This window comes from Thamnophis sirtalis, unplaced genomic scaffold, assembly GCF_051295495.1.
Source record: "Thamnophis sirtalis isolate CommonGarterSnake01/CBP01778 unplaced genomic scaffold, rThaSir2_p1.2 scaffold_1, whole genome shotgun sequence".
NCBI lineage: Eukaryota > Metazoa > Chordata > Lepidosauria > Squamata > Natricidae > Thamnophis > Thamnophis sirtalis.
Genome location: NW_028261381.1, coordinates 174,077,515 through 174,100,421, shown reverse-complemented (window position 1 = coordinate 174,100,421; position 22,907 = coordinate 174,077,515). Strand labels below are relative to the sequence as shown.

General features: G+C 41.2%; 1 protein-coding gene across 1 annotated transcript in view; it reads right to left on the bottom strand.

The window, feature by feature from the left end:
* Nucleotides 1-22,907, bottom strand: part of PTPRS (protein tyrosine phosphatase receptor type S) — a 257,126-nt gene that overhangs the window by 38,044 nt on the left and 196,175 nt on the right. Inside the window, exons 16-23 of the mRNA XM_087703332.1 lie at nucleotides 22,308-22,405; nucleotides 20,432-20,694; nucleotides 19,525-19,618; nucleotides 18,010-18,225; nucleotides 16,129-16,286; nucleotides 15,381-15,392; nucleotides 14,702-14,814; nucleotides 9,495-9,542 (exon numbers count right to left, since the gene is read on the bottom strand). Of these exons, the coding sequence (XP_087559458.1) occupies nucleotides 9,495-9,542; nucleotides 14,702-14,814; nucleotides 15,381-15,392; nucleotides 16,129-16,286; nucleotides 18,010-18,225; nucleotides 19,525-19,618; nucleotides 20,432-20,694; nucleotides 22,308-22,405 (1,002 nt within the window). The remainder of the gene's footprint in view (nucleotides 1-9,494; nucleotides 9,543-14,701; nucleotides 14,815-15,380; nucleotides 15,393-16,128; nucleotides 16,287-18,009; nucleotides 18,226-19,524; nucleotides 19,619-20,431; nucleotides 20,695-22,307; nucleotides 22,406-22,907) is intronic.

Genomic DNA, 22,907 nt, shown 5'->3' with positions numbered 1-22,907 from the left:
GGGGATAATTCCCAGGTGACCCACTTCTACAACCTTCCACAACCTGCCCTCTGTAAGCTGCTCTCTTTCCGCCAACGGCCTTCTTTAACAGCCAAGGAGATCAATAATAGATTAGGCCTGCACATATTTATTTCAGAAAATCCTAGGGTGGGAAAGAAGCGACAAATCCAATCCTCTGCATCTCTGGCAGATGGCACGCAGCCCATTTAGAAGGAAGTCCAAGGAGGAGGACCAGAGTCTTCCAATATTTGAGGGCTGCCAGGGAGAGGAAGGGGTCAAGCTATTTTCCAAAGCACCCGAAGGCCAGACAAGGAATTGTTGGAGCACCCACAACTTCTGGAGGCAACTTCTGTTCCACTGGTCAATTGTTCTCACCGTTAGGAAGTTTCTCCTTAATTTCAGGTTGCTTTTCTCCTTTGATTATCAGTAATTTCCATCCATTACTTTTTGTCTTGCCTTCAGGTGCTTTGGAAAATAAATTGACCCCCTCATTTTTGTGGCAGCCCCCACAAATACTGGAATGCTGCTATCATGTCCTCCCCTGGTCCTTCTTTTCTCTAGACCCACCGAACCAAAATCCTGCAACTGTTCTTCATATATTTTAGTCTCCAGGCCTTTAATCGTCTTAGTTGCTCTTCTCTGTGCTTTTTCCAAAATCTCAACATTGTTTTTGCAATGTGGTGACCAAAACTGGATGCAATTATTCCAGGTATGGCCTTACTAAGGATTTATAAAGTGGTACTAATACTTCACGTGATTTTGACTCTATGCCTCTGTTTATACAACCAAGGATTGTCTTAACTTTTTTGGCAGCTGCCGCACAGGGCTGACTCAGGTTTAAATGATCGTCTGTTAAGTTCTGGTTTTTAGCAAAACCATCATAAAGTACATTTATGTAATTGTGGGATGCTGCAAACATCTGTAAATATGGTTCAGTTGCTGAATGCCCAAAGCCGGGGGAGGCCACGAACATAACCCTGATTTTTCAGGTAGGACATATTTTTGTATGGTCGCTAAGCAACCAGTCATAAGGTGAAGAACACCTGTACAAGTATTCCTTGACATACAATTTACAAAATGACTTATGACAATTTTTTCACACTTACAACCATTACAGCATCCCCATGATCCGAATTCAGATTCTTGGCAACTGACTCATATTTATGACGGCTGCATTGTCCCGGGGTCACACGATCCCCTTTTGCAACCTTCTGACAAGCCAAGTCAATGGGGAAGTCAGATTCACTTAACCACCGTGTGACTAACTGAACAACTGCATTGATTCTCTTAACTACTTTAATGTGGCTTAACTAACGTTTCCGTTACCAACAGAAATTTTGGGCTCAATTGTGGTTGAGAGTCGAGGACTACCTGTATTTTGATGGGAAATCACCAGGAAAACTCAACTGAAGGCTGCTCTAGTCAAAAACATCCCTTGAAGAAGCTAAGGTATTTCTGTTCATTTGCCAAAAATACTCAGCTGAATTACACAAAACTAGAGGATATTTTTACTCTTGTACTTCCATTAGCAACGGAGGGAAGGACAAGAAGCAATGGATGGAAATTAATCAAGGAGTGAAGGAACCTGGAATTAAGGAAAACTTTCCTGACAATGAGGACAGTTAATCAGTGGAACAACTTGCCTCCAGAGGTTGTGTGTGCTCCATCATTGGAGGGCTTTTAAAAAAAGATTGGACAGCCACTTGTCTGAAATGGTATAGGATTTCCTGCCTAAGCAGGGGGTTGGACTAGAAGACCTTCAAGGTCCCTTCCAACTCTGTTGTTCTATTCTAAGTGAGGGCTGCCCCTATCTTTCTCATTGGGAGCAGCTGTTTCTGGAACAGACAGAGCCTGCATGCCTATCTGAGAAGAAGCAGATCTGATAGCCCCCCCCTCATCCACCCCAAGGCAGAACCACAGGCTCAAAACTCAGATGACTTTAATCCCTTCTCTTCTGGCAGGAGGGACTGGCCGTGATTGTGTGGGGGAAAAATTAAATGGCCGTGCAGTTTAGAGGCTATTGTCCCACTGAATGCAGAAACACAGAAACCATATTTATCTCCCCACCCACCCCTCTGTTTTTCCCCCCCTCCAAAGTCAAAGCAGCTTTCAGAAAAATCTAGTTATTGACCAAAGGCATCTTTTCTGGCTTTGAAAGAAAGATCTTACGGGATAGAGGAGTTCTCATCTAGCCTCTCAAATCCCCGAAAAATCTCCTTAATCTTGTTACTGCAGAGAATTGAAATACACTCTCGCTCCCCGCCGCAAGGAGTTGGAGCAGTTGCCGAACAAAATTGGCCAAATATCTGTTCTCCAGAACTGAAGGCTTTCTTTGCCAATGGGGCAAAGTCAGAAACACCAAGGTTGTTTCAGATGGTTTTGTCCAAACTGAATTTTCAAACTGATGCTGAAATACAAGGTGGGTTTGAAATACAGGTAGTCTTCGACTTACAACAGTTCGTTTAGTGACTGTTCAAAGTTACAACAGAACTGAGAAAACTGACTTAGGGCCTCTTTTCACACATATGACCATTGTCGCATTCTCCTGATCAAGTGATCAAAACTGGGATGCTTGGTAACTGGTTCATATTTGTGACAGTTGCTGTGTCCCGGCGTCATGGGATCCCCTTTTGCGACCTTCTGACAAGCAAAGTCAATGAGGGAGTCAGATTTATTTAACAACCCCGTTACTAACTTAACTGCAGTGATACACTTAGCAGTGTATCAGAGCCAAGGTGGCGCAGTGGTTAAATGCAGCACTGCAGGCTACTGCTAGATCAGCAGGTCAGCGGTTCAAATCTCACCGGCTCAGGGTTGACTCAGCCTTCCATCCTTCCGAGGTGGGTAAAATGAGGACCCAGATTGTTGGGGGCAATATGCTGACTCTCTGTAAACCGCTTAGAGAGGCCTGAAAGGCCTATGAAGCGGTATATAAGTCTACTGCTATTGCTATAAAAAAAACTGTGGCAGGGAAGGTCGTAAAATGTGGCAAAACTCCCTTAACTTTTCTCTGTGTCATATTATAAGATATGTGAATATACAGTATGCACAATCTTATATTTATGTATTTATTTATTCTGTCTTGGTTATATAGTGTATATTGGAGGAGGTGAACCTTTGAGAGCTTATTGTCACTTTGAATGTACAGTAATCAGCATAAATTAAATTTCATTTTAATGTATGCTGATTAGTGTACATTCAAAGTGACAATAAAATTATTCTATTCTATTCTATTCTATTCTATTCTATTCATGTCTCAGCACCAGAAAAAAATTGAGCTCATTTGTGATTATAAGTCGATGGTTTATACATTCCCATGTCTGGACCTCTGTTAAGTAGGCCTGAACTGAGGGGGAGGCTTCTTTCTTTCTCATTAAAGAAACAGAAAAGCATGAGAAACCCAAGGATGATACAAAACGTTCTGAATTCAAACATCTTGAATTCCCAATTCTCTCTCCCGAGTTTAAAGGCATCTCTCTGAGCCTGAAACAGCTTTGTTTGAAGTCAACTCAGGAATGCCTCAGAAATCATCAAACTGCTGTTTGAATTTGGTCACTTGAGGCACAAATGACCCGGGTTTAACTATCCGACTTTGAACACGTTATGTGAAGAGAAATGAAAAGGCAGTAACGCTGGGAAAGGTGGAAGGGAAGAGAAGGATACCCAGCAGACAGGTGGACTCCATTGCAGTGGCAATGGGAGAACCCTTAAAAGATCTGAGGGTTCAAGGTAGGGGACTTCATGGGGGGAAAAGAAATCTATCTATCTACATCAGTGTTTCTCAACCTTGTCAACTTGAAGATGTCTGGACTTCAACTCCCAGAATTCCCCAGCCAGCGAATGCTGGCTGGGGAATTCTGGGAGTTGAAGTCCAGACATCTTCAAGTTGACAAGGTTGAGAAACACTGATCTACATATATGTAGTCCTTTGTTCTCTCTGAGCTTGGTGGTTTTCACAGACATTTCCTTACTCAGGTAGCTAACATCATCATTACAGCACTGATGATGTTACTCAGTTGGGCAATGAAATGTCTCCAAAAAACACAACAGCCACGTTCAGTGAGCAGCGAGAACCCCACAGTTCAATCCTAAGCTACAAATATTTCCATCTATTGGTCTGTGGAGTTCTTGGTGTTCTCAGAGTTTGGTTGTTTGCTTGCAGATGTTGCTCAGGAGCAAATCCTAACCTCCTTCGCACTGGAGACATTAGTTTGGTAATGAAACGTCTACGAGAAAACCACCATGCTCAGAAAAGCACCAAGCAGTCCACAGAGCGACAAGCATGTTCTTTTCTCGAAACCTATCTATAAGAGGCAACACGGATGGCACACAATCCATCAATTTGAACTTAAAGCAATTGGGTTTCAAATTTGAAACAGTTCAGAACTGAAAAGATTTTGCAGGCAGAACAACTGTTTTTTCCAGCCAAATCATATTTTCTGAATGTCTGACTCTGCTCTCTTGCTTCTTCCATGTATCCCTCTTCTGTTCCTAATCTCATTTAACCCATCCATTTTGTCACAAGGATTCCTTCACAACAGTTTATAGTATTTTCTGAAACTGCCTCTGTTAAACTTCTGAGCTCCTTGTATTTTCTTGTTGCTTTTCTTCCCACAACATTTAGTTCCACCGAGGCCTCTGCTCTCTTTGCAAATTTCCAAATAAAATTTCCAGCAACAAGCACGGTTAGATAATTTCAATTGGTACTTTACAGATTAGCACCCCACTGGTACCTTCTCCTACAGTGATTCAATGCCAGGAAAAGAAAAACATCCAATTCCGCAAATCCAGGATACTCCAACTTCCTAGGGTTCAAAGGGACCTTGGAGGTCTTCCACACCAACTCCCTGCCCAAGACATGAGTCCTTATTCAGGTTATCCTCGACTTACAGCCATTCATTTAGTGACTGCTTGAAGTTATGACAGGACTAAAAAAAGGTGACATGACTATTTTTCACACTTATGGCAGTTGTAGCATCCCCATGACCACATGATCAAAATTCGGACGCTTGGCCACCAGCATGCATTTATGAGGGTCACAGGGTCCCGGAGTCATGTGATTCCCCTTTTGCGACCTTCTGACAAGCAAAGGGGGAAGCCAGATTGACTTAACAACCGTGTTACTAACTTATTAAAAACTGCGCTGATTCACTTAACAACGGTGGCAACTGAATGAACAGTCATAAGTAGAGAAGCACCTACATAAGAAGGGCTACAGAATGAGAAGAGAACTCATCTACTCATCTAGAAATAAGGAGACATTTTCTGACAGTGAGAGCAATCCACCAATGGAAGAGAAGTTTCCTTCGGAAGTTGTGGGAGCTTCATCACTGGAAGCTTTCAAGAAGAGATTGGACTGCCATTTGTCAGAAATGGTGTTGAGTCTCGTGCTTGGGCTAGATGACCTACAAGGTCTCTTCCAACTCTGTTAATCTGAAATCCGAAAATCTACTTCCATCTCCTGCTCAGTACAGGAATCATGCAAAGGAGGTGTCCCTTACAGATTTCCTATTGAAAAGATGTCTTCTCTGCAAGGGGTGCTCTCCGTTCTCTGGGATTTAATGGATTTCACAGTCTGAGGGAAGGAAGGGCAGCCTTCAAATATATCCCGAGGCAGACTCCCACGCTCTAAAGCAAGATCCTACATTTGACTTACAAATGCCACACAGTGCAACCTCACAGAATCAACCAAGAGAAATGACTAGTAGCTTGCCAGCATTTTATTAACTTGTGAAAGAGATTGAGATTTTGTTTAAGGAGCTCCTCCTGGGGAAGAAGAGGGCAGAGGTCTAACACACAGAAATACACACAGACACACACACACACACAAACAAACACACATTGTTCCTTTGGTTCCATTATTTTTTTGCTGCTTGGGCCTATACCAGCAAGTGCTTCAATATAACATTTCAATTACAGCTTCAATAATCTCCTGCTTTTTATGACCCTGTAATCCTTTAATTCGGTGAATGCAAGATGTATATTAAATCTATATCAGGGGCCTCCAACTTTTAAGACTTAGGGACTTCAATTCCCAGAATTCATATTCCAGTCAACCTTAAGACTTATCGACTTCCGAGGAATTTGGGAATTGAAGTCCACAAGTCTTGCTAAGTTTAGAGAACCTTAATCTATATGAAACGTTTTCAGAAGTAGACAAAGTGTTGGAAAGGGGACTTTAACTCATCCTCCACCGATTTCAGACCTATGCATGGTGTAGGTAAGTAAGTAAGATTGCTGGGATGGGGATGGGAGAATAATAAAAGCACTTTTCATTCATTCAGGCCACCCAGTCTTATGAATTTGGAAAACACAGCTTTGTGAGGTTCCTGGTACTTTCAGAGCTTGGTTGTTTCTTGCAGATACTTTTTTACCCAATCAAATAACATCATCAGAGCAAGCCGACTGTATACAGAAAGCCAACCTTACTCCCTTCTGACACTGATGGTGCTACCTAGTTGGATAATGTAACGTCTGCCAGAAAACAACCAAGCACCAGGAAACACTTCTCAGCAGTTCAACCCTGAGCTATAAATATTCTCTTCTATTGGAAACACAGCTTTGTCTACAATTTCATGAGATGATCCTGGGAGACCTTTTTCAATTTCTATTGCTTTTCTCCAAAGAAATATTTACAATGTAGGGATATAACAATGCTGATCTACCTTACAAGATTATATGCCAAACTTGCCTTTAAGCTAGATAAGGCAGACAATTGATAAAAGTGAAATATTTTTTCTTTCAAATAGTCTATATTAGAGATGCCTTATTTTTTTTAAAACATCCCCATATTAAATAAAAGCCAAGAAGCTTTTGTTCTAGATAGACAGGCAAAGCTATTAGATTAGGGAGAAGCTTTCTAAATGGAGCTAGTTCGGTTGTTTTTACTTATTTATAAATAAAATTTTCTCTCCCATGATGGATGATATACAAATCAGGTCCCTAATATATCACAGAAATATCAAATACGATGCTGCGCAAGAAAGCAATTTGCTGCAAAGCCTACCTAGCAAAGTGGAATAGAACCAATATTGTTCTATTTCTTTTCCCTGATAAAAGCCTCTCTTGATATGAGTTTTCTGTTTGGAAAATTCCTTTTAAAAAAGATGTTTATGTACAAAGAGGCCTATATTACTTTTATGTAGAATAATGCATGAGCAGAAAAGGCCTCTCTCCCAGCCCATTTCCTCTAATTCCATCACTACCTAGGGAGCATAAGATCTTCCGACATCCTTATTCTTGGGCATCCTATAGATAAAACCCCAGGAGCGCACAGAGAAACCACTGTACTATTTCCATTATTTTCGCAAACTTGCGAAAAACACAAAACATTTTAAATAACTGCCAATGTTGGTTTTGTCTCTTCCAGTTGCAAAGTGAGAAAGGTACTCCGAGTGTGTGTTTGATGGCGGTACCAATCCTGACAACCTCCTGGCTTTGTTGCTGTAAACTATTTTTCATCATTTAGCCACCCATCCAGAAAATGATGGATGGGCCAGGGTCTCCTTTTCAGGGTAGTCATTCTCAACTCATGTCAAGAACTCCTGTTGCCCTTCAAGTTCTGAATAGATTGCATGGCTGGAGATCTGGGCTCTCACTTGTGAAGATCACAACAGAAAAAAGTTGTGTTTTATTATTTTTCTTTTGTTCACATTTTGTTTTGTCTTTTGATACTGCACCCCCTCCCCTGTGATTGTAAGCCGCCCTGAGTCCCCTCAGGGAAAAGGGCGGCCTATAAATCTTAATAAAATGATTTTAAAAAATGATAAACAACAACACTACAAAATAACTGTGTACACTGATGATGTTACTTTGTTTGGGTCATGAAATGTCTTCAAAAAAACCACCAAGCTCAGAGAGCACCAAGGAGTCCACAGTCCTCCTCCTCCTCCTCTCCACAAACTCTACTCCCTTAGCACTTATGATGTTACCTAGTTTGGGTAATGAAAAGTCTGCAAGAAAACCACCAAGCTCAGAGAGCACCAAAGACTTCTAAGTGGCAACCCTTTGATGACTGAACTTTCCTCCTGATTCTAAGTTCAAAAGATTGGGGTGACTCCAGCTCCCAGAATTCCTCAATGGTCAACATGGTGATTGTGAAAATTTTGTGAATAGAAATTTACACTCTAGGAGGACAGAGAGAGATTATTTTATTTTATTTATTTTTATTTATTTATCGAATGTTTAGAGCTGCCTATCCCCATGCAAGACTTTGATGAAGGGTGCTCCAAGACTGAACTGCAACTGCATGGCACCTGCAACACGCTGGCATTATAATTCTCCAGAACCCATCCACCTATCCTTGTACTATATCTAATATTTTTCATCCATGCCTCTGACTTTTCCCAGCAGTGAAAATCTCTACAGATCAATACAAATTCAGAGAAATAAAACTAAGTCTGTCACTTTTTCCTTTCTTTTCCAGGTGAAGGTATCTTCACCTGGAAAAAATCCCCTATGAAGGGATTGCCATTATCATACATTAATCCTTCTAACTGAGTTCTGAACTAACTTGCAGAATACGTGGAACCATAAACAGGCTAAATTTTATATTTACCGACAAAGAAATAAAGGGAGATTAGTATAGATCTATTTCAAGCTATTTAGCTCTTGTCAGCTAGCCATACCCTTCCTGGAAGCAGTATGCTCTGTCCCATATTTGGGTAGACCACGTTGCCCTGATAAAAAACACTTCATAAACAGGCTAGCTTTGCACAACTTGCTAAAACACACACACACACACACACACACACCAAAAAACAAACCTAACCAAGATTAACATTAGACAAGTCAGTATTGTGTGAATGCCACTACTACCTTTAACAGTCTTGGTAAAGAGTGCTGTGTAAACATAACCAATGTGTATGAAATAAGTAGGGAAGGGAAGGCTAGCAAGTAGGTGTGGCTTCCAAAATCTAAGTCTAACATGCTGATAAAGATGAAAGTTGAATTTCCTAGTAGTTCCAGCCAGTGGTGGGATTCAAATAATTTGACAACCGGTTCTCTGCCCTAATGATTTCTCCCAACAACCAGTTCACCAAACTGCTCAGAAAGTTAACAACCGGTTCTCCCGAAGTGGTGCGCACTGGCTGAATCCCACCACTGGTTCCAGCCCTGAACTACTATTATTCTATCAATGTTCCTCTAACCATATGAGCCCGGACTTAATAGTATTTTAATAGACATATATAAGCACACACCAAGATTCAGACACAAATCTGTCTCTGGTTGTTTTGCAAAAGGCCTTTTGGCTTGAAAACTGTAAAACTGGAAGCACAATTAGACAAAACAAATGGCGCAAGACGCAGACAGGGAATGGCAGAGGACAGAGAGGCGCGGAGAAGGAAGGAAAGAAAGAGAGTGAGAGAGGGGAAAAAACAAAAATGCCAGGGCGGGAACAGCAACAGAAGATAAGCCAAATTTTTCAAGGGGTGGATGGAAAAGGAATATACAACCAATGAAACAGAGAGGAACGAAAACACACAGGAACTAACTTTCAAGGTCAAGCTCAGGGTCACTGAGAGGACTGCTGAGGCCAGAATCTGCAGAAAACAGTAAAACAAAAAGAAAAACAAAAAATATATATACACTTGTATAAAAGAAATGCTACTCAACCAAGAAAAAAAACCAAAACCAACAACAGTAACAAAAAAAGGCAACACAAAATTTAAGAGGAAATGAAAGGATCTTTTTTTTCTCTTCTCCTTTTTTTCTGGGAATAGGTCGGCATGCGGGAAATGTTTTTTTTCCTTGTTTTCTTTAAGGCTGATGTTTTATGTGCTTGATGCATTCCTAGCGCAATGGTATCAGGTCTTTTTTTAATAAACATGAGGATGTTTGTATTTATATCTGGTTATTAAAACAGAGAGACATTGAGCAAACAACCTTGGAAGGCACTTTCCCCATCCTTCTCGCCTTTCTCCCCCACAACAGTCAGAATGTGCTGAGGTGTTAATTTTTTTTAACTTTTAAGATAAGATTTGCTTTAGAAAGGTACGCTTCATGCCCACATTCTGAGACAGAGAAGCTGATGGAGTATCCTTATTTTCATATATGAATATTATGCACAAACACAGACAGGAATATATGTATATGTATTATATATATATATATATATATGTACACAGTTTACCACATATGTATGCAAGTGAGAAGTATGCATGTAAAAAAAATACCCAGACTCTCACAGAATAACAAAACAAAGACAAAGCCAATAGAAAGGTTATGCAAATATTTACTGAAAACATCAAAAACACTTGGAAGAAACGTAAATGAAACATACAAATAAAAATGGTGGATTCTATTGTGCTCCAGAAGTAGCACTAAATTGCAACACACCATTTTTATTTGGAAGAGAATATGCTCCAATTAATTCAATGAAATTTCAACAGATACATATAGGGTTGTACTGTAAAAGTCCTTAACATATGATGCTTGGGACCGGTTTTTAAGAGTCATGCAAGATGCTACCATTTTTTTGTAATTTTAAAAAATAATAATAAAGACTTGTCTTCTCACCATTATTCCAAAATTCCTAGATTTATCCTCTCTCTTAAGACCCCAAAAGATTTTTATCCTTAACACACCTTTAAAGGTAGTGTTTGGGACTGCACATCTGGACATTGTGTGCAACAACTAATACAAAACTGCCATCCCGACAACACCAGGCTTCCTTCCAATCTACTGCACTTCCTTTATTCCCTCCAGTCTTGAAATTTGGACTGCAAAATTCAGAGCTTAAATCACTCTTCTTTAGTCTGGGCTACACAGCTGGGTGGCTTTTTTACAACAACCCACAAATCTTGGCTATTTTTCTAAACAGAAAGAGAGAGAAGAGAAACATACAGGTAGTTCTTGACTTACAACCCTTCATTTTGCAACTGTCTGGAGTTAGAACGGCATTGAAAAAAGTGACTTACAACTGGTTCTTGAAATTAAGATCACCGCAGCATCCCCTCAGTTATGTGATAAAATTTTGACACTTGGCAACCGGCATGTATTTATAATGGTTGCAGCAGCATACCGGGGTCATGTCATCACCATTTATAGCCTTCCCAGTCAGCTTCTGACAAGTAAAGTCAATGGAGGAAGAAAGGATCACTTAACAACTACAAGGATTCATTTAACAACTGTGGCAAAAAAGGTTGTAAAATCAGGTGCCACTCACTTAACAACTAATGTTGGTGCCAATTGTGGTTGTAAGTCAAGGACTACCTGTTCCTGCCTTTTACCTAGCCAGATACAGTAGGCTCTCTGGGAAAAAATACAGAAGTAATTTCCCCCCTGACTCAACTGATCAAGAATATATTTAGATAATATATAAATTAAGAGCTGGAAGAGACACCGGCAACAATAGAAAGAGAAAGGAAGAGAGGAAATGAGAGGAAAAGGAGGGAAGGAAGAGAGAGGTGAGGGGAAGATGGAAGGGAGAAGGAGAGAGGGTAGGAAGGGGTAGAGAGAAGTAGGGGAGAGGTAAGGGAAGAAGGAAGAGAAAGGAGACGAGGAAAGAAGAAAGTAGAGAAGGGAGTGAGTGAGAGAAAGGAAGAGAGGAGAGGAGAGGAAGAGGAGGGAAGGAAGATAGAGGAGGAGAGGAGGGGTAAGGGAAGAAGGAAGGGAAAGGAGGAAGGAAGGAAGTAGAGAAGGGAGGGAGGGAGAAAAGAAAGGGAGAAGAAGGTGGTGTCAAAACAGTCGAAGGATGGGAAACAAAGCAATCCAATATATGAATATATTGGCAAAAGTTTTTCAATTTTCTTGAATCATAGTGAAAATTTTGAATGTTTCTCTCCACCTCCAGAGAGAGGATTAAAAGAGATAAAGCAAAAAAAAAGGGAAATACAATAGTTTGGAGAGAATAGATCACCTTGATCAAGGATGATAACTAGACCCCAGCAACTTCCACTTAACAATATCAGAGACCCTCTTCATACATGAAACTTGGGAGTTTTAAGCATTTGGATTTAAGGTCCAATTATAAGATTTGGGGCAGCAAAAAAGCATCTGCTCACAAACTGAAAGTCTCAGATTGTATCAAATTTATTAAATGATATTTAGTTCAGATTAAAAAAAGATTTAGTCATCCAAATGATATTTTGGAAATATTAAAATAATGTTATTCTTTACTTATGATTATTCTAATCCTGCTGTAAAGAAGGTGGAATTGTCTTTTGCAAAGATGAACTTTATAGTGCTTCGTTCCAGATGTTTGGGCACTGGGTTATTAAGTTCGGCCAGAGAAAAGTGATACCTTTATCTCTCTCCTGGCATCTTGAGTTTTGGTCACACCCTGTGAATATTTGTTTGTGATCCAAAGTGCCTAAAACAATACAAGTGAATAAATCTATAGCTCAGCTCCTGCATTTCACCTCTCACTATGAATAGTCAAAACCAAATATTAATCATCTTCCAAGATAGCCCCTGACCAACATCCTTGTCTCTAAATCTCAGTTCTCTAATCTAGAAATGTCGTTAAAAAATAGAAGGGGCAGGAAAGGGAGAAAAAAAAAGGGAGAGAAGAGAGTGAAATCCCAGAAGCTCCATTTTATACTGGCACAGGGAAGGCAGAGTTTTGCAAGCAGTGGCTGTGGAATAACTTCCCCTCAGAGAGGGATAGATCAGCTGCAAAAGAGATGCTCTTGCGGTCTTGAAGGACAAAGGAGCTCAGACTTTCCTTTGTCATGCTGGGGAGTGGAAAAGCAAAACAAAGGAATTGTTTGCAGCCTCGTTGGGCACAAGCTGGATGAGCTGCTGTGTCAGGCTGCCAGGAGTCAAAAGAATCAGTTTGGGAAAGAATGCCAGGCTCTGGGAAAAGATCTGGTGATACCTGGACTGCAGTGGGATGATGGTTTTGCTGACTGTGGTTATGTTATGTTGTGCTTTATCATCTAACCATAAACCTCTAGCATTGCCTTGGCTTACATTTCCACCTGTCAGGAAGGAAGGAAGGAAGGAAGGAAGGAAGGAAGGAAGGAAGGAAGGAAGGAAGGAAGGAAGGAAGGAAGGAAGGAAGGAAGGAAGGAAGGAAGGAAGGAAGGAAGGAAATATAGATAGAAGAAAGAGGGTGGAAACAAGGAATGAAACAGAAGAAAGGGAGGGAAAGAGGGAGGGAGGGTGAAGGATACATAGACAAAAGTGGAAAGGAGGGAAGATGGAATGGAATAGAAAAAAGGGAGAGAGCGAGAGAGGAAGGAAGGAAACCCTTCCTTTGCAAAGAGGGAAGGCAGGGTCCCAAAACAGGAGGCGGCTTTGAAACCAGAATAAAATCACTGTGCTCCAGAAATGAGACGAGAACACTTGGGTTATTTGCAGTTTCGGACAAAATGGCAACTGCATAGGCTGAATAAAGCAAAGCTGGATTCTCTGCCCTCCTTCCTTCAATAAAATCCAGGGGAGCCTATCCAACCAATCCAATCCAGTCAGCTGTCTCTTGGCATGTTAGGATCTTCCTCTTTTTCCCCTAGTCCCTGCCCTAAACTATTTGTGCCTGGAACTACACTGCCCATCTTCTTCCAAGACACCTGTCCACACACTGCTAACTGCGGCCAGCTGTTTGACTGGAAATATCCTGGACATCACATTTATTTTATGCAGGTGTACAAAGAAGCAGTTCCTCTTCCATCAATGCAAAAGTGGAAATGCTGCTTCTCCATTGGTATCCACAGCTGTTTGGTGAAATGTTATACAGATTGTCCTCGACTTACAACCACTCATTTAGTGACCATCAAAGTTACGCTGGCACAGAAAAAAGTGACCTTTGACTGTTTTTTCACACAGTTGCAGTGTCCCCATGGTCAAAATTCAGGCACTCAGTCACAGCATATATGTCGCACAGTTTCAGCATCCTGGGGTCACGAGATCACCATTTGTGACCTTCCCAGCTGGCTTCCGGCAAGCAAAGTCCATGGGGGGGAGACGCTGGATTCACTTAATGACCATAAGATTCACTTAACAACTGCAGCGATTCCCTTTACAACTGTAGCAAAAAAAATTGTAGAATGGGAGCAAAACTCACTTCACCACTGCCTTGCTTAGCAGTGGAAATTTTGGATTCAATTGTGGTCGTAAATAGAGGACTACCTGTGGTGAAAAAATATTATAAGAAGCATTTCCCCCTTTTCCGTGTGCAAGTAAGAAAGCTTCTTCTAAAATCCTTTCCAGCTGCAGGGTTATTTTTTTTAAAAAAAACGTCTACTTGCATTAAAAATGAGTTAAACGCTTTTTAAGAGGGCCACCGTTTTAAATGAATTGAAACGGGCATTGTTTTAAATCAATGTATTAGTTAATCACCTAAGCTCCTTCTCTGCTAAGCAAAGCTAAATTCTCTCTATTCTACCAAGCAAATTCTTTCTATTCTGCTGAGCAAAGTCACAAAAAATGTGCGGATTTCACCACCTAGTCTAATTTATTCACCATAAAGAGAATAATGATGAATTATGGTGGTCCATTTGCCCACCAAAAGCCTCATCCAGCTATTTCAAATTTTTTTCAATCCTTTTCTTGTATAAAACGGGCTGAGGTTTTGCCTGTTGGTTGGTTAACGTAAAGTGCACATCATCTCGAAACTGAATTATACCAACGATACCGCACCGGTTATACAATTACACATGCGTGTGTCTTTGCGAACAGAACTTCGCCAGGGCATGGAGTGGTATCAGAAGCATGCAGCCATCTAGCAAAAGAGGGAGGGTGGCATGAAGCTGGTTACCTGGCGTCTGAAAGTTGATGCGCCTCATCTCCACAGGGTCTTTGGGGTGATGAGGGGTGATCTCAGCATTATTCAGTAAGCACTTGATCCGGGGCTCGGAGTCTTTGCGTTTGCTGGAGGGAGAAAACAGGAGGAGGCAGGAAAGAAGTAGGTGGGTCAAGAGAAGGGGATCAAGTCCAGCACACAGCTGGAACCTGCAGTGTTTTAATTGGGCAAATGACGCTCGACTTTATAGACAAATATGTGTGATCTTTTTTGAATGAATAACCACTGGGCGTCTGGTAGCAGGAGGAATGATATATTAAGCTAAAAACTGCGCTGAGCACCAGAAAATTAAGTCTTTTCAGTACAGATAGTCCTCGCTTTAATATGGTAATAGAGACGTAAAACGGGTGACCCACATAAATGGGGAAGTCACAAGGTTAAGCTCTGTAGTAGAGATGAGAATGAGTGCTATCAGCTGCTTCAGCCTCCTCCTGGCAATTTATCTTTATCTTTAATTGTCCTCTGTCTATTTCAGAATTAAAATTAATTTGTAGTTGTATTGCCGGTGATAGGCCAGTAAGCTAAAAGGGCCTGTCTCTTCGACTTTGTTTTCTCCAGTTTTCAGAGGTATTCCTGATTTTCAATTGCATCAAAAGAGACAGTAAGGATTTAAACAAACAAACAAAATTCTTACCTGTCTGGCTTGCTGTCCAGGGACGCACAAAAAGGGAGTGGGGGAAAACAAAAAGACACAATATAAGACAGTAGCTGGGAGATTCTTGGTTATCCTTAAACCTACTAATTGTTCAGGAACCTTCCCAGTTCAAAGCTGATGATCACTTTTGGAAGTTCAGCCTTCTAGGTATATTTCTGGTCAACATCAATTGTCCTCCATGAGATGTCTTCCAGATGTTTGGGGTTAGAGCTCTCTTCTGCTTCCCTCCCCCTCTTAGCTATCATGTTTGGAGCACACCAGGTTGGAAAAGTGTGTGTGTGCGTGTGTGTATGTTATATAGATATGTTTGTATACATCCCTTTATTATTTTTATAAATAACTTTAGGTGGCAGACATACCAAATATGCCTTCCTGCTCCTATTCCCCCCAACAACAACCCTGTGAGGTGGGCTGGACTGAGAGAGGGACCTGGCCAAAGTCACTCATGATGTCTAAGGCACGAGTAGAACTCAACGTTTCTTGGTGATTGGCCCAAAGTCACCCAACTGGCTTTCATGGCTAAGGCTGAACTAGAACTCGCTGTTTCCTGGTGATTGGCCAGTAGCTTAATCACTTAACCAAACCGGGTCTCAGGGTTAGATTATCTTGCCCCAGGAGACACAGACCTTCAACGGAAAAAAAATCTGCTTTAAAAAGAAAAAAAAGGAGTAGCCTAGCCCAAGGAAGAGGATCCTCACAAACCAAAGAAATGGACACTCCCACTTACTTCTTGTACAGGAGAATTGCAATAACAATGCAGATAATAAAGACTACAGCTAAAACCGGTCCAATCACCCAGATCAGCCCCTCCTCTCCTTCAATCTTGGGCTGGGGATCAGAGCTGTCCATTTGGATGGGATCAGAGAAGGGACTGGCAGCGTACATCTGAAACAGAAATTAAAGACAACAAGCGTGTAAAGGGAACTGTGGCCCCTTTATGAATGAATTCCTGAACATAGATGACTCAGGAATTCTGGGAGTTGAAGTCCACAAGTCATAAAAGGACCGTAATTCCGCATCCCTGCTGTAAAGGAGGAGGAGCCGTGGTGGCACAGTGGTTAGAGTGCAGTACTTCAGGCTACCTCTGCTGCCTGCTGGCTGCCTGCAATTTGGCAGATCGAATCTCACCAGGCTCAAGGTTGACCCTTCCATCCTTCTGAGGTGGGTAAAATGAGGAGCCAAAATTGTTGTGGGGCAATAGGCTGACTGTAAACCACTTAGCGAGGGCTGGAAAGCACTGAGAAGTGGTATATAAGTGCTATTGCTATTTCCCTTTGTCTTCTCATTGGGGAAAGGTAGATAAGGGGTAGAAAGCAAAGACGTGAAACTGACAGTTCTGACTCAGATCAGCAAACGTGAGTGAAAACCCATGTCAGAAACTGTAATCTGTCATTGTGGCTGAGGTATAGAATGCAGGTAGTCCCCAACTTACACCATTTCATTTAGTGACCATTCAAAGTTACAATGGCACTGCAAAAAGTGACTTGGGACCAGTTTTCACTCGTATTACCATTGTAGCATCCCCATGTTCACATGATCGAAATTCAGACACCTGGCAAGTGACTTATATTTACGACGGTTTCAGTGTCCTGGGGTCACCTGATTCCCTTTTGCGACCTTCTGTCAAGCAAGAGTCAAGGGGAACCCAGATTCACATAACAAAAGTTTGACAATTTAACAATTACAGCGATTCACTTAACAATTGTGGCAAGAAAGGTCGTAAAATGGGGCAAACTCACTTAACAAAAGTTTCATTTAGCAACATGAATTTTGGGCTTGAATGCGGTCATACGTTGAAGACTACCTGTAACTGATTTAAATTAGTCACTTGAGATGCGTAAAATTCACTGACTGGGGAAGGAAAGGTTCCACAATTCTCCAGAATCAATTCTCCCAGTGCAATTTATGAGTTTCCCAAAGGAAATCCTCTAAATCAGGACTTTTTCAAGAGGTTCTGGGCATAACATTCCATATACAGCAAGTATTTCCTGGGGCAAGTTCACCATTGAACTGGCGAGTTTTGCGCACCCTTGTTGGTTATTAAACTAACCCATTTCTGAGTATGCATATAATTAGACAAAACAGCTAGGCCTGGGCAAAATGCTAAGCATAAAGGAAAAAAACCCCAAACCACAAGGTTAATGTTAAATAAATTTAGCCTGCTGAGTAAATACAGCTTCTACATTTTTAATTGACCTGCCCGAATGAGTGGTGTGATCTCAGTAGGTAGGACAGCCTTGTTCAAATTTAATTTAGCCTTTTATGCTCTTGCTCTATTATTGCAGTGTTATGCATGTCATTTTTATTTTTTTACTTTATGCTACTTATTACTTTTCTACATTTGGGCTTTACGGATATTGACTTTGAATGCTTAGTAAGATATTCATTCTAAGAAATTATACCATCTTTTCGCTTCCGCTGCCCCTCAAAATATTTTTTGGCTGTTTTTATTCGCAGCACGGTAAATTAATATCATTCAGACAAAAGCGATAAAAACCCAGAAGAAGCTTGTTTGTTTTTGATCTCCATTGAAAGGAGGTTGATGTTAACCCACTCAGGCTCTTAAAGGGGTCCTAAGAATGAGTGGAGAGACGCAAAGGGAACTCACGGGTTCATTGGTCTGCAGAACGGCCAAAATGAAAATGACATATTTCTGTCCGGCCTCCAGGGCTTTATTTTCGAAGTTGTCGTAGCGTTTCATATCCCCAAGGGTGAAAATAGAGGGCAGGACGTGGACACGGGCTGCGATGTACGCTTTGTGGGGATCCAGCTGACGGGAATGGCGGAGGCTTCTCCGTTGCAACCTTGAGATCTGCTGAATTAGCTGGAAAAGGAGAAAGAGGATATCTAGGTGAGCTGAGATGAAGGAGGATTGATATAAATAAATAAAAGCAGTCCTTGAATTACGACCATTCATTTAGCAACCATTCAAATTTACAAGCACTGGGGGGTGGGGGGGGTGGGGAAACGACTTACAACCAAACCTTGCTCTTACAACCACCGCAGCATCTCCAAGGTCACTGGATCAAAATTTGGACGCTTGGCAACCAGCATGCATTTATAATGGTTACAGCGTCTCAGAGGCTTTGTAATCATCATTTGTGATCTTCCCAGCTGTCTTCTGACAAGCAAAGTCAATGAGGAAAACTGGATTCACTTAACGGCGGCATGGCTCATTATAACTGCAAGTGATTTGTTTAATTTTAGATGACCACTTCTGTCATCTTACATTTGCAAAGGTAGAACAGAGGTTCCCCAATCTTGGCAATTTTAAGACTTGTAGACTTCAGCTCCCAGAATTCCTTAGACAGCCAAGCTAAAGTCTTAAAAGTTGTCAAAGTTGGAGACCCCTGACTTAGATGACAACTTTTGAACCCATTACAGTTCCAATAACAGTTATGCCACCTAGCTCACCATGTATTAGTTTGTTAATTACAAGGCTCTCTGTAGACTTTATTGTAAAATCCCCCCCCCCCCCCCCGGGAAGATATACTGTATTTTTCAGAGTATAAGATACACCAAGATTTTGAAGACGCAAATTAAAAAAAAAAGTTTTTGCACTCTGCAGACCTCCCCAAAACAACGCGTTTTTTGCAAAAATGGGCCCTTTTTGTCAAAAAAAAGGGCACACATAGCCTTTAGGAGGCTTGTAGAGTGCTCCTGGGGGCTGGGGGAGGGGCAAAAATGAGGAAAAAAGCCTGTTTTTTTGTGAAAACGGGCCCGTTTTTTGTCAAAAAAGGGCATGCATAGCCTTTAGGGGCTTATAAAGTCCTCTTGGGGGCTGGGGGGGGGGGCAAACATGTGCAAAAAACGGTACATTTTTCACTCATTTTTGCCCTCCCCAGCTCCCAGGAGCACTCTAAAAGTCACCTAAAGGCTATGCATGGCCATTTTGGTGAAGGGTGTGGAGTTTCGTGAGGCCAAAAATGCTGTATTCAGTGTATAAGACGCACTCAGATTTTCAGCCTCTTTTTTGAAGGGAAAAAGGTGCGTCTTATACTTCGAAAAATACAGTATGTATAACATCTACAGCATTCCCAGAATCTACTAAGAAAATTACAAGTTCAAAAAATGAAACAAGATGAAATCTCTTAGGACTTTTTCATGGCAAATCCCCACTTACCTCTTCTAAATCCATTTCTTCCGGACTATTGTAAGGATTTTGGAATTGGCCACTTTTAGTTTTCTTCAAGGGTAGCACCACAATGTAATATGCTCTGATAATCAAAAGAAGAAACAGGGCAGAGAATAGATTAAAAGAAAGAGGCAATGAAGGAGAAGAGCTAATCTAAATGGAAAATGTGATTAACGGAGGTAAGACTCAAAGCAGGAAATATGTATTGGCCTGTCTCACCAATGGTGAAAAATAATTGCCTCCAAGCTCAGTGACTGTGGGATCTAGTTTACAAAATTCCCACAAGATTTCTAGTTAATCCTAGAAAGGTTTCCTCTGGCATTTTATTTCAATAAATAACATGTTTTAAGTTGTTCAGGCAGCAAAATCAAAATGGGACAACTTGCCACAGCCAAATTCACCATGGCCAGTTTACCACAGCCAACTCACCAGGGCCAACTCACCATGGAACAACTCATCATGGGACAATTCAAAATTCAATTATTTCAGATAATTAAAACATTATGTTATTTTTGTCATTCACATTTCATTTGGTCCCTCTTTTTGCAGCCTTTCTTCTGTGATTCTATTCCACTCTTTTTTCAATGTTAGTGTAACTCTTGCCCCAGGGCGAGTTGTCTTGTGGCAAGCTGGCCATGGCAAGTTGGCTACAGCAAGTTGTCCTAGACCCCAACAAAACTGGCCCAGGTGGTAAAGATGCAGACAGTGAAAATGCCTGGGTCTAGCTCTAAATGATTCTTTCTGTGTTTTATAACTGAATGGTTCATGGTTCATATGCTTTGATAGCTTCCTGAACATTGACCTGCTTCATATGGAAAGGTCAAATGCAAATGATGAAAGGGAGAAATATAAACTATGTAGCCAGACTCAACAGGGTCCCCCAATGTATACATACTGAACTGGGGGGTCTGAAGTCCTGACATCTGGCAGAGTCACTATCACGTTGCCGTCGATTTCGTGTCGGTAAGACACCTCTGGTTTTCTGCTCAGCATATTGGCTGCGGTGGACACCACCACTTTCTGCTGAAGATCTCCTTTCTCACTTCTCTGGCCCACGAGGGAAAATCGGTAAGATGTTTGTGGCTTCAAGTTGGTGATGAGCTTCTTGGTGGCACTCCCACCCACCTCAATCTCTTGGCCAGTGTTCTCATGCCGGATCTGGGAGAAATGGAAGAAGAGGGCATGTAAGAAACTTAATTGGGACCATGGAAGAAACCCAAAAGAATCCTGCTATACCAGACCAACGTTAACCTTCATCTTATAGGTAGTCCTGGTAGGCAGGAGAAGAAGCAATGGGTGAAAATTAATCAAGGAGAGATCCAACCTAGAACTAAGGAGAAATTTTCTGAGAACGAGAACAATTAATCAATGGAACAACTTGAATAGAATAGAATAACAGAGTTGGAAGGGACCTTGGAGGTCTTCTAGTCCAACCCCTTCCCTAGGCAGGAAACCCTATACCACTTCAGACAAATGGTTATCCCACATCTTCTTTAACACATCTAGAATGTGTTGGCACATTCTCAACTTCTGGAGGTAAGCTGTTCCACTGATTAATTGTTCTAACTATCATGAAATTTCTCCTCCAGAAGAACCTGTCTCCAGAAGTTGTGGGTGCTCCAACACTGGGGGTCTTTAAGAAGAGACTGGACAACCATTGGTCTGAAATGGTACATGGTTTCCTGCCTGAGCAGGGGGGTTGGACTAGAAGACCTCCAAAGTTCCTTCCAACTCTGTTATTCTGTCCTGTTATTTACAACAGGATATTTAGTGGCCGTTCAAAATTACAGTCACTGAAAAAGGTGACTGATGACCGTTTTTCTCATGACTGTTGCAGCCTCCCCAGGGTGACATGATCAAAATTTGAACACTTGGCAACTGGTATGTATTCATGACGGTTGCAGTGTCCCGGGGTCATGTGATCCCCTTCTGCAATCTTCTGATAAGCAAAGTCAATGGGGAAGCCATATTCACTTTACAACCCTGTTAACAACTTAACAACTGCATTGAATTCACTTAACGGTTGTGACAAGAAAGGTCGCAAAATGGGGCAAAACTCACTTAACAACTGTCTCACTTAGCAACAGAAATTTTGGGCTCAATTTTGGTTATAAGTTGCGGGTTGCCATGTTTCCCACAGTAATCAACCAGATGCATCTAGGAACCCTACAAATAGGATCTGGACACACTGCATTGTTCTATTTATGTTCCACAGCAGTGTTTCATTATTTTCATTGACAAGTTTAGGAAATCCTACAAATCATTTATGCCTATTATGCCTAGTAGCCATTGAGAATGTCAGCCTCTGTGGATTTTTTCCAGCTGTCCAAATCTTTTTGTCATTACAATGCTGCATAGCAGCAAATTCCCTAATTTAGCTAAACGGATTTCAATTAAGCAGGAAGAAAAGAGTAATTTCTGAAGGGATAATTTGTTTAAAAATGTTCTAGGTTGCTTGGGAAGAGGGCACCGTTTTTCTCTGGTGATAGATTTTTGAGCAAAATACTGCACATCCAAAAATGTATTTGATCAAAATTATTCAATCAAAAATTTGTCCTAAACGAATAGATTTGATCAAATAACATTTCAAAACAAGGGTGATGACAAAAGCAGGTTGCATGTCATGACATCCCAGCACAATTGACACAAAAGGGGATCCTTTTTGTACAATGGAGGCAATTTGGCTAGTGATCAACTAGCCTCTGTTGCACAAAAGATGCAGGATCCACCTTTTCAAGGATTTCTAGCAGACACTGATATAAAACATTTACCTTGTATGAAATAGGGGAGTTGTAATTTTCAGGAAACTCCCAGCCCAGAAGGACCGATGTCTTGGTGATCATTTTCACTCTGAAGTTTTTGGGAAAAACTGCGGGGAAGAAAAATAATCAGCGAAAGGCGGAGCAGGCGATTTGGAGTGAAAATGGCAGAATTTGGAATTTCATTAACGGAGACACGTTTTTTACACACTAGGTGCTACTCCAGTCCCCCAAAGTTACCTCTGGCCATTTGTGCCTCGTGAAAACTCTTATCCATACCCTGTTACGTTACCAAAAAATAAAAAAAAATTATTATGATCCCAGGGTCCTTACAGCATCCCAGTGCAATGAAAACCAACTACAAATTCTCCTGTTTGGCTGCTGAGGACAGAAGGTGTGCATGGAATCGTGCAACTTTGTTATTTTAAAAATTGGTTTGCATAGGTGTATTTTTCTCCTTTCACCAGCTTGCAAAATAATAATAATAGTAATAATAATAAAGAAAAGAAAGAAAAAAAGAGATCAAAGAGAGGGAGGGGGCAAAAGCTGAAGAAAAAACTCCGCCCACCTGTGATGGCAACTGCTCCGCCCAGCTGTCAATCAAGAGGCTGC